This window comes from Chelonoidis abingdonii, chromosome 13 (assembly GCF_003597395.2).
Source record: "Chelonoidis abingdonii isolate Lonesome George chromosome 13, CheloAbing_2.0, whole genome shotgun sequence".
Lineage (NCBI taxonomy): Eukaryota > Metazoa > Chordata > Testudines > Testudinidae > Chelonoidis > Chelonoidis abingdonii.
Window position 1 is genome coordinate 23,898,720 of NC_133781.1, and position 15,688 is coordinate 23,914,407.

The 15,688-nt window shown below is 35.6% G+C and overlaps 1 protein-coding gene across 3 annotated transcripts in view; it reads left to right on the forward strand.

Moving 5' to 3' along the window:
• Positions 1 to 15,294, forward strand: part of RHOT1 (ras homolog family member T1) — a 42,367-nt gene extending 27,073 nt beyond the window's left edge. Inside the window, exons 14-21 of one of the 3 annotated variants that reach the window (XM_075071845.1) lie at positions 758 to 858; positions 1,278 to 1,408; positions 1,837 to 1,920; positions 3,161 to 3,280; positions 3,643 to 3,845; positions 5,883 to 6,005; positions 12,495 to 12,638; positions 14,156 to 14,313. In XM_075071845.1, the coding sequence (XP_074927946.1) occupies positions 758 to 858; positions 1,278 to 1,408; positions 1,837 to 1,920; positions 3,161 to 3,280; positions 3,643 to 3,845; positions 5,883 to 6,005; positions 12,495 to 12,638; positions 14,156 to 14,273 (1,024 nt within the window). In that variant the 3' untranslated portion in view covers positions 14,274 to 14,313. Of the gene's footprint in view, positions 1 to 757; positions 859 to 1,277; positions 1,409 to 1,836; positions 1,921 to 3,160; positions 3,281 to 3,642; positions 3,846 to 5,882; positions 6,006 to 12,494; positions 12,639 to 14,155 lie in introns of all 3 variants that reach the window. The other 2 variants (XM_032805701.2, XM_032805703.2) reach the window with 2 other exon arrangements.
• The last annotated feature ends 394 nt before the right edge of the window (positions 15,295 to 15,688 follow it).

Consider the following 15,688-nt stretch of genomic DNA (forward strand, 5'->3'; position numbering starts at 1 on the left):
AAGCTATTGGATGATTCCATGTCAGGTACCACTTAAGTTTCCTTTGAACGTGGCAAAGCACTTTAGAGAACTATCACCTAGGAACAGTATTGAGGACATTCACTATAAGATCCCATTTTAAAGCTTCCTGTTGAAGATCTGCTATTATGTAGAAAGGAAGCAAGCTAAAATGTTGAAGAATTGACCAAAGCAATTGGTAGCTTTTGGAGCCACTGTGTGGCCTGCTGCTCAGAGAACTACAGGCTGTTCTGGAATTTGGGCAGTATCCAATGATCACTGCTTCAGGACTCTCACCGAAATTTGGAAATCTGCCTGAAGTAGTATGATCATTAAGAGTCATTAATTGTCACCCTCTCAATAATTAGTCGATATTTTCTCTGTATATACCTCCTGTAAACATTAAAGATGTTACTGTCTTCTGTTTGCGTTCCTCTTGACAATGAGTTTGGAATACAGAGGGGGAGCAATCACATTCATTTTGTGATGTGGAAAGCATTGTGTACATGGTCTGCACGAGTGGGTTGATCTTAGCAGGGGCTGCCCTCATAGTATCATGGGTTCATGACATTAATAAAACTAGGGCCATTTAACTTTCAAACACATGTGTTCTCATTACTGTATGGCACCAGAACACTTTGCTTTTGCCAGATGTAATACATAGGGCACAAGTACTTTTAATAGAAATCTGGAATGGTGGATGTTGGCAATTCAGGAATGATTGTTTTGGGATTCTCCCCACCTTTTTTTTTCCCCTTAGACTAACCACATATTTAGATGTACAGCGCTGCCTGGAGTATTTGGGCTATTTAGGCTATTCAATACTCACAGAGCAAGAGTCTCAAGCATCAGCAATTACAGGTAATTATCTGAAATGTTGTTTATACAGTTTGAGAGCTTATTTTAAAAGATCAGTTTCATATGCCCAATTGCCAAGTAGTAAATTGAGTTTAAATGAAATGTCCCGTGTGTTTTTTTTTCCTCCTTTATGCTTTGAATGCAGGCATATTTTGAAAAGGAAGAATATGCTAGAGAGCATTCTAGTTTGTTTATAAAAGTAAAAAAAAAAAAAAAGTATTTGACTTTTATAAATGGCGTGTCATATGAAAAGACTGTCTTGATTCCTGTTGAATTAGTTTGCATTTTGTTCACTTGAACTTTTTTTAAAAGTGTGTGCCATTGGGATATTAAAGACTTTAATTACAGATGTTTCAAATATGATTTAAGTTATTTAACTGTTCCTCTGTAGGAATTTTAAAATGTTTTTTTTTTTTTTAAAGTAACTAGAGATAAAAAGATAGACCTCCAGAAAAAGCAGACTCAAAGGAATGTGTTCAGATGTAATGTTATTGGGATGAAAGGCTGTGGGAAAAGTGGTGTTCTACAGGCACTTCTTGGAAGAAATCTAATGGTAAGAAACATTTTCTTTTTAATATAAGTTGTAATTGAAAAATCTCAAGAGTTAAGTTTAGGCAACAAAACTCTGTGGACAGCATGCATCTGCCTTAGAACTTTACTTGTTAGCTCTAAAATTCGGAAGACCCATCGTGGATTGCAGAATTTTACAGATTTTCAAGTAAGTGACTAGATATGACAATCAAACATACTGCCTTGCAAAATGTGCTTTGTTCATTTCCTTTTACATTAGTAGTTTTAGTTTTAATCTTAGATACTTCATGACTGACAACAGCTACAGGTCTACTAGCATACTATGAAGTCTTCCTAAGATAAGACTTCACCATAGTTCTCTGATACTAAGAATGCTCAACTGTGTAGGAATCTGAAAAATTATTTAAATACAGTTTTTATTGTCTAACTTTAAATTCTGTGTGTTTTCAGAGACAGAGGCAAATACGTGCAGAACACAAATCTTACTATGCGATGAATACAGTCTATGTATATGGGCAAGAAAAATACTTGCTGGTAAGACTTACATCATGGTTGTTTACTTACACACACACACACACACACGTTTTTGAATGTAGATGTGCAGTGTGATAATATGCCATCGTGTACCAGCAATGCCCCTCTGCCATGTACATTTGCCAAACCAGACAGTCTCTACGCAAAAGAATAAATGGACACAAATCTGACATCAAGAATTATAACTTTCAGAAATCAGTAGGAGAAGTAGGAGAACCCTTCAGTCTCCCTTGACACTCAATTACAGACTTAAAAGTGGCAATTCTTCAACAAAAAAAACTTCAGAAACAGACTCCAATGAGAAACTGCAGAACTGGAATTAATTTGCAAACAGGACACCATCAAATTAGGCATGAATAAAGACTGGGAATGGATGGGTCACTACAAAAACTAATTTCCCTCTGCTGATACTCTCATCTTCTTGCCAGCTGTTTGAAATGAGCCACCTTGATTACATTGGCCTCATTAGCGCTACAAAAGTGATTTCCACCCTTTCTTGTCAACTATTGAGAATAGCCACTTCCACCGTAATTGAACTGGCTTATTGGCACTGACCCACCCACCCCTACTTGGCAAGGCAACTCCCATCTTTTCATATGCTGTGTATTTATACCTCCCTACTGTATTTGCCACTCCATGCATCTGATGAAGTGGGTTTTAGCCCACAAAAGCTTGTGTCCAATTAAATTTTAGTCTCTAAGGTGCCACAAGGACTCCTCGTTGTTTTTGCTGATACAGACTAACACGGCTACCACTCTGAAACCTATCAGATGGATGATAGTTACGTTAACCCTTGAAACACTGGCAGTGATACATTTGGCAGACAAATTAGTGCTTAAGATGTATTTTATCTTCGACAGGTGAAGATCTGTGACGATTGGAAATACACTTTAACATTTGTTTTAATGTAGTTCATTCATTATCATTGGAATGCTCCCTTGTTTTGCAAGTTCTTGTTTAGTCCTTTGCTCAGTGGTTTTGACTCTAGAATGAGAACTAGATTGAATGGGAATATAAGGCATTATGTGGTATAAGCAAATATTTCTTTATGCTGAGAGTATTTTCGTTGCCCGCAGATGTGGTAGTAGCAGGTCGTGTGCTAGCTTGTTGGCACATTCTCTGTATTATTTTGAGCTTGAATAACCCTAATAGGAAATTTAAAATAAAAAATACATCAAAACAAAAGAGAAAGTTATGCAATGAATTTCATAATATCAAAACTTTTTTCTTTCTTTTTCAGCTACATGATGTTAATGAATCTGAATTTTTAAGTGATGCTGAGACCATATGCGATGCTGTTTGCTTGGTGTATGATGTCACTAATCCTAAATCCTTTGAATATTGCGCTAGAATTTTTAAGGTTTGTAACTTTTATATGTATCTCATTACACTGGTTAACCAGAGGAGAAATACATGTTCACTTTCAGTTATCAGCATTCCTCACTGACTGAGCTGGGCACCAGAAGTGCATACGACTCCTGCATGATTGCTGATTATGTGGAACTGATGCATTTAGAAATGCAGTAAGAATTCGGTGGGCTTCTGTCACTAATGCCTGGCTATGGTTTAGCTGCCTGTGCAGAACACTCTGCTTCTAGGTTTGCACTCAGCTAAGCCTTTGATTGCTTGATGTTGCCACAAGAAACAATAATAATAGGCTATTTCATGTTGTTTGAACACATGAACTCATGTTTGTCTCAATATTTTTCTTTAAATTTGCAGCAACACTTCGTGGACAGCAGAATACCTTGCTTAGTGGTAGCTGCAAAGTCAGACTTACATGAAGTTAAACAAGAATATAGCATTTCCCCTGCTGACTTCTGTAAGAAACACAAAATGCCTCCACCACAAGCCTTTACTTGTAACACTGTTGATATACCGAGTAAGGATATCTTTGTTAAACTGACAACAATGGCCATGTATCCGTAAGTAGTCAAGCATCATAGTTTTCATACTGCATGGATCATGACAACACTGCATGCCATTCTTAATCAAGAGGATGGAACTCTGCCTCATTTGAGTTGTTTAGCAACAGAGAGAGGTGCTAGTGATATCAGTGATTTAGAAGGTTCCATTAATCCAATAGACACACAGTTCTGTTCATGTGTGCATACATAACTCATTGCTGTTAATCATTGTCAGTGGGGAACTGTAAGCATATGCAGAAGAGACTAGGCTCCCATATGTCATAACTACTAGTCTAGTGAGTTTATTAATATAATATTAATAATAGTGTATAATTACTACAAAGTGTCTTAACAGTAACAGTGAGTGCAATTAAGATATAATATTTCATATATATATGTGCCTGAGTTTCAAAGGTACCGAGCACCCACACTTCCCACTGACTTAAAACTGAATTGCAGTTGCTCAGCGCTTTTGAGTCCCTGTTTAGATCTGGAACTCTGGACAGCAATGGTGGCTTTTGAATGGCTATTGGTGATGTTCTGACCTTATCGTCTTATATCCAGTAGGTGCATGAGTCTGAGAGCAATAACATAAACAAGTGCCTTTCTGGGAGATTACTTTAAGACTGAAAGTTACTGAGACTACAGTCATGTACCATATAACTAGGAAAGTGTCATCTAGTATTTTTCTGTTTTCTTACATACCAAATGGTAATCAATATTTGATGAACCGACACAACGTTGTCCAAATTTTATAACACTTAGCAATGAGATGCAATGCATGTTCTACTAAAATGGTAAAATCCTAGCATATTTGTAGCAATTTATTTTAGGTATCTAGAAATGTATCTTAAATATTCACCAAATTATACATTCACAGTGTGCCCTATTGGTTGTTTAAAGCAATGAAAGTAACCACTGAGATGAATGACCCAGTACTGCTTGGTAATATTTTCAAGTCATAGTCATGAAAAAATAAAATTGACTTACCTAACAATTATTGTAATTCAGATCCGGAGACCATTAGGGTTCATAATATTACTTACTGTACAATAATTCCCTAGAAACACACTGAGGTTTCATTGGTTAATAATGCCTGTGTAGGACATGTTATTAATAATGTTTGTATCTTTGTTTCACAAATCTATTAGATATTACATATTTTATATGGTGCCCAAATATATATATTTGTCAGACTTCAGATTTAATGTATTTAAGATTACATTGCTTCTCACTAAGCATCTCGTTCTGTTGCTAAGCATACTTTACATCCCTCTTTATTTGGTAGGTGGAGTTTTATGTGTGGTGGTGCACTAGACATATATTATTAAATAGCAGATGGATTCTAGTATGACAGCTGGCATTGGCTTTAAAATGAAAGAGAAATAATGTCATCTTCACCCAGAAATCTAGATTTTAATAATAGGTTCTCTTGAATTAGATCAGTAAGGTTTCTGTTTTGTTTTCTACTTTGGTTTATTTGGTAGTGCTGGAATATTAGGACATTTAAAACTGTATGTGGCATTGAGTATTTGTTTGTCATATAAATATCCCTTATTCCTCCCTGGTTTTCAAGCATGTGTATATTAGTAGGGCGGGAGGGGGGGCGGTGTATGGAAAAACTGGTTATTTGTGTCACTTTATAAAGTAAAATGTGTTCTGTTACTGAGTGATAGAAAATGTGACTTCTTCAATTTTCCTTTCTTTTGATTGAGAAGAGGGTGTTATCTACTGCTGTGCAGACACATTCCATTAAACCTTTATGATACTTTGTTCCTGAAGACAGATATAACAAACATTTTTATTAATGTTTGCATTTTCCAGTTTTTATCTGTGTGGGAGGAGGCATTTGCCAGTGTGTCATGTAGACTTAAAACATCTAGCCTTGGAATTCTGCACAACTTTAGTCTACCCTTGCCTCCCCGTCTGACCTTCCTTTTCCGTTTTCAGATGTAACTCATTTATTCCTAAATCTCTTGGTTTTGGCACAGCCCTAATATGTGCCTGATTTAATGAGCAAGATCTCAACACGTGTCCTTCTGTGTGTTTTCGCAGCCATGCCCGATTACGCTGTATGTGCGCCTGCAACAGGTGTACATTTTGCATCTGTCAGAACTTCCTCAACTCAGACTTGCTGCAATCTGTAAAGAACAAACTCTTCACTGCAGTTCTTAACAGGTCCTTAACTTTATTTACTAGGTACCAGGCGTGCTTTTTAAAATACTTCAAAAAAAAAAAAAAAAAAAAAAAGGAAAAAAAAAATTGATAACCTTATATGATGCAGATTTTCACTCCATATCCACCAGAGAGAGGCTTCTCTTAATATTTGCAGTAAATTTAGTCAAGTTTTATGACCTCTTTAACTTAAAAATATAGTTGACCGCTGAGGGCTTAATCTAATAGTAATGTATTGAAGCATTGCCAACTTGATGCTCAACTCAGCCAATTAGGTGGTAGCAGATATTGAAGAATTAGACCTATCATTTTAGGTAGATAGTCATGAATGAAAAACTATTAACGTTTTAAAATCTGTTTAATACTCAATAATATATAAAACATCTATGTAGTGTGAATTAGATCTGTATATCTCTTAGACATTAATTTTAAAAATTCATTTTATGTAAGGTATTGTTGCAGGCAAAAGTAAGGCTTATGTAGAGCAGTACTATTCAGTGTAATTATGTTTATAATATAATTCATACCACTTAACTTTGTGGGAGTTAATACAAAACACATTTTACTGATCTTCAGTCTGTACAGATTAGTGGATATGATGTGAAGAAATCTGCAGCTTTAACAACCAGCTCCTCTTGAACAAAACACAACCTGCTTATACACTTTAAGAAAATTAGCCACTGTAGAAAACTTTGAACCACCCAAACACTCAAATATTTTCGAAAAAATAATTGATAAATGAACATTAAAATGTTTTCGTTAACAGATAATGTTTTCATAATAGAAAACAGTGCTGCATCTCATCTGTCATGTACTGCAGGCTGTGTTTGTTAAACCCTTGTCTTTGACACACAAATTACTAACAGCTGAAATTCTGTCATCTTGGCCCAACAAATGAATGGGAGTTCAAACCGAACAATAATTCTGTAGTGCAGTGGTGTCATGTTCCATATTTTTCTTGGAGTGACAGATGGTTGTGATATGCATCTTGGACGGTCAGGATTAGAATGCATTCTTTTATATCCTGAAAGTCTTGTTGTGTTGCATGTTTTGTGTGATACCTTTTGTTAGTTTCAGATCATTATAGTCCTAAAACAGAGTAGGCATGTGCAGGCTGTACGTATACAAGGGCTCTGATGGTATTTCTGATTTGTGTGTAGACAGTATGGAGAGAGTTCTAATGAAATGTACCTTTTTAGAGTTCAGTGCACAACTGACAACAGTACAATGTGAATTTATAGAATAGAAACGTTTTAGCTCAGAAAATTAAGATTGTCGATTTAGAAATGACAATTGTTCATTCATGTTGCATCTTTTCTACATAAATTGTCCCTCAAACAAATCCCCTTGAAACTTGTCCCCACTCATTTATTCTATCCCAGCCACACAGCCAATTTAACACACTTGAAAATCCCAGAAAACAGCAACTCTTCAGACTCCTCAGTAGGAAGGCTGTAACTGCCCTAAGGGGGTGGGGGGCTCGCATAATCCATACCCAATTCCCCTTTGAAAATAGTCATGGATAGTTGTCCCTGTTTCTTAGCTACATGCTCCTTCTTCCCCTTGCTGCTTTCCTATTTGAGAATCCTCCATCAGATCCCTAACTAGATTGATCCAAGATAATAGTAGAGGCTTTGGCTGATATGCTATCCTCTGTGGGCCAGTGCAATCACCCCAGCCCTTGACACTGTACAGTAGGGAATCATAAGCACCAGAATATGCCACCTTCTCTGTGACAGGTTTGTAATTTAGGAGGAGGATAATTTATGGAAGAGCTTCTGCCCTAATCACCTTGGAAAAAATGTTTGCTTGCTATGATCTGTTGTATGGATCATTTACTTAAAGCGAATTGTCTTTACTGTAGGAGTCCAGCCCACCAATACATTCATCTTACCAGCTCCCCTCCTTTCTAGCTTTTCCTTTTCCTCCCATAGTATTTCCATACTGAACCCCTAAGGATCATGGGATACATAGTTTGACACAGTCTCCCCATACTTCAGCAGAGTGAACTGAGTAGTGTGTATGTAAATAAATGTATTTTAAAGAAAAATAGAGCTAAGATCTTTGTTCATTCTCATAAATATTGTTCCATAAAATAAAAGCAGAGATTAGCCTTTAATTATAGACTAACAAGGAGAGCCACTGGAGGTGAAAATTTAAAGAAGATTTTCAGAGGGGAAACAAGGTATTTAAAGAAAGATATATAACAAGGGAACATTATTTGATGTCTGTTTAATGTTTATAAAACAGAACAGCCTCAACAGAAAATGCATTTGAATTAAGAAGTTTATAAAATGCAGTTGTTATGCCTTGTATGGTTTTCTCTGCTTGCTTCTACAGCTGCTTACCCTTAAGTCAGAAAGTCAGGCAAAACATTACTTAACTAATAAGCAAAGAGGCTTGTCTGAGTGGAGAAGCTACTGTCATGATCTCCCTTCCACTCCCAAAATATTAACCCTCTAGATAGCAGAGGAATGCATGATTAAGCTGTAAACTGAAATGAATTTAGATTTAACGCCTAATTGCTATTGTTAGCTGGTGTTGCTAATTAATGTTTATATATAATCATGATGACAAACATACTATTTTGTAATAATCTTTAATAGTCCAAACCCAGCAATTAACGCAATAGCAGTGATTTTATGCAAATGAAAAATCCTGCATCCATCTATGTTCAACATCTCTTGGGTCTGACTCTCTTCACGGATTCTTTGGGGATTTCCTAGCTTAGCAGAAAAACAAATTGAGAGAAATGTGGAGGTTTATCCATTTGCTGTGTCTGTTATGGAGGAGCAGGATTGTTGGTTTGAACTACCCAGGATCCTTGTTCATAGATTCCACTAGGAAGATGGCACTGCATTCCAAACACTGCAGATTGCATGTGTGAGAGAAACCGCTTGTTCGTGTGTTGTTGTATTTTTATATTTTTAATTTGTTCTTTCCTTTAGGTGTTCATTTTCATTTGTCTGGCTGGCATTCACTCTCCTTTTACTACATTATTTTACCTCTTTTTAAAAACCTTTTTTAACCATCAACCTGGGGTGTTTTGTTTTGTTTTTTAAACTATACTGCATCTATTTGGAATGTTCAATGAGATTTTTTCATTCTTTCTGCTTTGTTGGTTTTAAATCATTCATTCATCTTGTTTCTCTTATACAATAGCTGCATTTTACTCTGGCAATTGAGTTTATGGTTAAAAACAAGATGTTTATAGTAATTCTTATGCATGAGAATTAAGATGGTTCCTTCCATCAGGGAGATTTTTTCAGTTAAGTTTAATTCTTAGATTCTGAAATTGAAATAGTGGAAATAAGAGTGGGGTTTTATTTAACTTTTTTTAAAAAAATCTTGCACATAAAAACATTATTTCAACAGTTTTAGGATTTGTTCATACAGTTTCAGTTGCCTGTAAAACCCTCCTTCGGTGAAACCCAATCTGGAGAAAGCACTGTTTACTAACTATAAGAGAGAAAAGAGTAGCTCTCTGAATCCAACATAAGTATTTAGACTTTATAGATTAGTGCACTTACATTTTTAGGCAATATGTTCTTACAGCCTTCCAAAATCACCATAAAAATCTGTTAAATTATACAGGCAAAGAAAAAAATGTATTCACTTTTACCAAGATGATGTTGATGAAAATTAATGTCCTTTTATTGACCATTTCCTACCTCTCATTATGGGCTATAGCCAAGCAGAATTATGCAAAGCTATGCTAATACACTGTTTTACAAATGGAGTATCTTGAACTGGCTTTTTGCATTGCCTCAGACATTGTGTGTGCACTAAAATGCACTTGTTGCTTTTCATATTTTAGATGGCAAATGGGGAAAAAATTCTAATATCCAGAATGTGTTTACAACAGAGAAAATTATGTGCCTAAATGTAATATTTAAATGAAAGCTGCAGCAAATTGCATGTATACTTAGTGTTTTTTAATTTTAAATTCAGTTGCTTAACAACTTGTGGCTAAAACATATTGTGTGTCAAAGTAAATTGCTGTTGCTTGCTGTTTGTTAACTTCTTATTTATCATTTGGTGTGAGTATCCATATGGCTGGTCCATTTCCATCATGACAAGGTGGTGTTGACCCCATCTGCTACTCTTTTTATATTCTTTGCCAGTCAGCATGTGGATAATTTTTGGAGATTTTTTTTTAATGATTAAGATTATCTTCTCAAACTTGGGATTTTTCTGCTACTAATGTTGATTAAAAAGGTTGTCTGTTGGCCCACAGCTCAACTGGTTCCCATGTGAAATTAATAGGCATGCTCAGTTAATATCTTGCTTACTTGTGATGCTAACTTCTTGTGAGTTGTTAAAGTCTGTTAAAAGAAACACTGTTCTAGGCCACAACATATGAACATATGTCACTAATAGCAGGTGATAAAACAGCTACTTGCCTCAATGTTTAGGGGCAATTTGAATCAAAGTTCTGTCCTTTTTCTTTCCAAATTATTTTTAAACCTGGGTTCTCTTTCTAAATGTAATGTGGAGCAAATGTGTCTTAACATAGAAATCTTATTTTGGAAGCTTAATAAACTACAGGAAGTTGACTAGCTACATCCTATTACTAGCAGGCAAGATCTCATAAAAGTCTCCATCAGTTTCTGGTTCTAATTTAGGATAATCTTTCTCTTCTTGTTTAAGATAGGGACCAAATTCTTCCCGCATTTGGAGTTAGTGGAAGTATCTATTAGTGGCTAACTGACACTAGTATAATAGCTTCTGACATACCATTTATACATTATAGATTCCTAATCTCACACACATCATTTTAAAATTTTGAAATGTTGTTTTAATATATTTGGCTTGCCTATGTATTTGAGAACAGAAGAAACTCCTAAAATGTGAAAGCTTTCTTTGATACTAATATGGAAGCTGTAGATTTTGGGACAAAATGTCATGTGGTATAACCACAGTAGAGTTGAAGGGGTTATATCAGAAATGAAACGTCCCCTTTTTATTATTTGGGGTTATTTTCATAAGAGATGTGAGTATGACACTGAGGTGCGGAAAGATTCCATTGGCTGTGTACTCTGATTGTTATGAAACATTTATAAGTAAAGGCTGGGACTTTCAGAGGAGCCCAAAAGAATTGGATACCCAAGTCCCACTGAATTTTGGTTGGTTCTGGACTCCTAACTCCCTTAGGCTCCCTTGGAAGAATTTCTGCCAAAAAGTACAGGGGATGATCGAGTTCCCATTGAAGTCAATAGAAGGACTTCTATTGGTTTCAGTGGGCAAGGGCTTGGGCCTTAGAGTTTGGTCAGGTTAATTTAGTTAAAGGAAAAGCTGCTTTACCCTTAGCCTTAGATTAGATGGAGAAAAAAATGCTACGCTATGAGTGAGTCATTAAATTCTCTGCTGCTTTGACATGGGAATAGGATTTTGGCATGATCATGAGACTACATTAGTTGCTTTTAAAGGTACATGATCACTTTTAACCATGCTCAATAACTTTCTTTTGTAATACTTGTTAAATATTCACATGTGCAGAAATGTTGTAAAAGGCCAAACTATACATTGGAAATAGTAGTAAATACAGACTTGAACGATAGATGGAGCTTCAGTAGACAAGTTGAGATCCATCTAAATTAAACAAGTGTAGATTCACACTTTTAAACTGATGCATTTAAAATATATATGTAAATATTTTGTCAGATAATTTCAAAAAATTTTGAGCTGTTATATCAAAAATATACATCCTTCAAAGTTTGTGTGTATACACACATACTGTTCTATATTTTAAGGAGTTTTGAAACTGAGGTTTTAGCGTACATATTCACTCTACAAAAACATTTTAAAGTTACATTTTCTTAAAGTACAGACTTGACCCAACAGTAGTAAAGGAAATTCATCAGAATTAGAGTTAATACTCCTGTATTAACACAGCCTGTTTTGCTGAAGTACTGCAGTTAGGGTATGTTTTCATTATAGAAAGGTGTTCTTAACTTAGGTTAGCTAATTTGGGTTAAAATAGCAGCTTGGCTAGTAACACAGGTTAGCAACTCGAATTCAACCCCAGGATCCCTTATAGGTTTAACTCAAGCTGGAAACCTGAGTTAAAAGATGAGTTCCTGTGTCTTTGCTACTATTTTAGCTTGAGTTAGCTAACCTGGGTTAAGAACATACCTTTTTTAGTGTTTTGCAGTGTAAGGTGTACTGCACTATCCTGGGGTAAAATAAAAGTCAAGAAGCTTGGGTTTTCAGCTTCTGTAGCAGCTTCCTTTCTCTTGTTGGGTAATGCTACAGCCTCCTAGGTCTTTAAGCATGCTCTTTTTTTTGTTTACTTTAGTTATCTAGCTAGCCATTGAATAAATTCCTATTTTTATATGTTAAGTTTTTAACAACTGCACAAAAGCAAAGGATTAGATGAAAGCAAATTAGCAGCTGAATACAGCTTGTGTGAAATGTAAGTGTGGCATGCATTGAGTCACTTCCTGTTTGAACCATGCTATGAACTGCAAACTGTGCATATGTGTAAAAAAGGTTAAGACTCCACATAGATGAGTTGGGTGCCATGCTGTTAGCAGACGAGGAGAGCAGTATTATTCATCAGGTGCACGCCGTCAGCTCTGTAGAAGATTCCATCTTCATGGAGTCATCTCTTGATCCACATATACTTGAAGACAGGTAACAATATCCTGACTGGGGTGATCTTGCCATTTTTCCCTTTCAAAAGAGCAACCAAACTACTTGACATCTAGTTCTGAGATATTTTGTAGAAATTCATTGTGGGAACTGATGCTTGCAAGAAACCATGAGTTTGGTCTCTTCAAGATCATAATGTCGCAGGGAGCTTTCGAATAAGAATAGGAATTTGGAGAGCAGATGTGAGTGGTTGTTCATATGCTGCATTTCACTTCAGTAGAAATATACAGAAGAACCCATATCTGTTCTGCAGCATGTGATACCCTACTACGCAAATTTTTAAGTACAATATATACAGGACCTGTTATTACTATAAATGTTTACTAAACAATATTTTACACTGATTTGTATGTTGTGGTAACAACAATTACACAATCCATGTTTTATAAAGCAGCATGATAGTTCTGTAATTCGTATTGTATAGTCAGCTAACTCTGTTTTGCACATGGTATATGCACAGAATAACTGTATACGCCTTGTGCTGTAACTGCTTTTAAAGCTTCCAACCAGTAACCCATTATAAAAATATACAAGCTATATAAACTCAGCTATATTACGTAGGTTCTCTAAATCACCTCCATAACAATTAGTTTGAAACTTGGTGTGCTTTAAATTAAGATCATTGTAATAACTTTTAACGCTTTGTCTACTACTTTATGGTAAGCTGTCATACTTGAGACTCTTGAAGATGGCTAGCAGTGTTTAACTGAGCATGCTCACAAACTTTATTTGTGGTATCTGGGAGATGTGGGTCATTGGCTGTATCTATCTTGTCATGAATAATATGGCTTTTTATGTCATCCAACAACTTTCATCCTATTGTTACATTGTTTCTTTTTCTGTCCATGTCACTGCCTGTTCCACTAGCATGTCGTTCTCTTAACAGTTTTCAATTTAGTACCTGTTCCTCTTTTTGTGATTATATATTGGGGAGGGATTTGCAAATTGTCATTGTTGTGGTTCTAGCTTTTGGAGAAGTATTACTTGTCACTTGTCAGTTAACTGCTTGCAAGACAGCTCTTTAAATAACTGGTAGTACAACATTGCTTGGAAGGTTTCATTCTGAAAAGCAGAAATATGTGAAAAATATTATTTTACTAGTATTTCCCTGTGCTGGGATATTTGCTCACTCTGGATGAGCAATTAATTATTTGTAGCTGCTTTCCCTTATGGAGTAGTTTTTGCTGCTGTCAGATAAGTCACTTCTGCCCTCCCCCCATTCACAGCTGATTAATGGCTTGATCCTGCAGCCCTCTTCACTTGCATAGTATCTTTGATTTCAGTGGGACTTTCTAGTGTGATCAAGGGCTGCAGCATCAGGTCCTAAGCCTTTAAGAGAAGTATAAATGCTTGCATTGATTAAAACTTTGTAACCCTAGTGGTGTGCTGTTTAAGCGTGACAAGCGTTAATAAATTTCCAAAAGCAGATTTTTATTTGACGAATTGCCTGACATTCCTGTCATGAAATTAATTAAATTCTTTATCTTTTTAAATTGCAGGCATATGACACAAGCAGACCTCAAAAGTTCCACATTTTGGCTTCGAGCGAGTTTTGGTGCTACAGTTTTTGCAGTTTTGGGTTTTGCCATGTACAGAGCATTATTAAAGCAGCGATGATCTGAAAAGCAGTACCTGGCCCCTACCAAATAAAAATAAATTATGTATATTCTGAATGCTTTAAATTCTGCTAGAAATATTTATATATGCCGAGTTACTTTATTAATATTTGTAATTCGTGCATAAGAGTCTTTTAAATGGAAGCTATAACTACAGTATTGCATAATGTGTGGAAAAAATTGCATCGTAACAGCCAACTAAAATGGTTTAATTTGTAAGGCCAAAAGGGAATGTTGTAAATAAACTGTATATATTAAGGCAGTAAGACATTGCTTCCCAAAAAGTTGTTAGAAATACTGTTCTTAGATGTTTCAGCATAGTGAGAGTGTATAATTGGAATTCATTTTCAATAGAATAGGTTCAACTCAAGGATCATACTTGCTCTAGGATGACTTATTTATTTCATATGCATCTGAAGTTCGTTTTTGGGACTACAAGCTATACAAGGCAGAATATGTGGCTGCCTTTCTTTTTCTTTTTTAACTGAAGAGCCACCAGTTTACCCACTGAGTTATATTTTAAGGAAAAAGTCACTGTGGCAGATGTGGCCTAATGATTTTGTATGTTACATGACCTGTGACATGTTTAACTGTCTGAGATTCCTCTTTTAAAAGAAAAAAGTAAACTTTAAAAACTGCCAGACAGACTTCATATGCTTTTTGTGATTCTGTGTTGCTTCACTTTCCACTATGTTTTATAGCCCTTTCAAATCCGATGGAAAACAATTTGTATATTATAAATGTTTATAATTCAAAAAGTGTTGCTGTTTAATTCCTCATTATAAATCATTCTTCTAAAAGCTGTGTACGGGGTAGAACTAACATAGTACACAGTGCTTACTCTACTTTAGTGTCTATTAGTTGCATGGTTCACAGTGGGTTATATACCTAGTTAGAATTATCTTTAGACAGCACCTTTTTTAATGGATCAAGTAATCTAATGAATATAAAATCCTCATGACAAACCCATATTTTCCATTGCCGGCCTTTTCAAGTATTTCAATAAATAACTGTGTACTGTGCTTTGTCTTGATATCTTTATTTTTTAATGAAAGGTATTGTTGATTGTAAAACCCTACTCTTCATCACAGAGAATACTGTAGCAGCCCTTTAAGCTGTCAAAATGTAAATGTCTTGGATACATTGATTCTTCTGGCTTACAGTCACTCCAGTTACTCCTGATTTTCACCAGAGGAAGACAGGATTGGGTACTAAGCTCCACTGAAACAAAAGACTATATTGCCAATTCAAACTTTCTCCGTCACTAACCATATTCTAATGCATTTTGATCCAATGGGAAAATGATGAGGTTTTTCTCAAGCTTGTGTCTCTCTAAGGAGAGTAATTGCAATAACCATCTATTGTTGACCAAAAGTTACATGAAAAGCTTCCAGTCTATAGCTGGCTGGTTTTTGC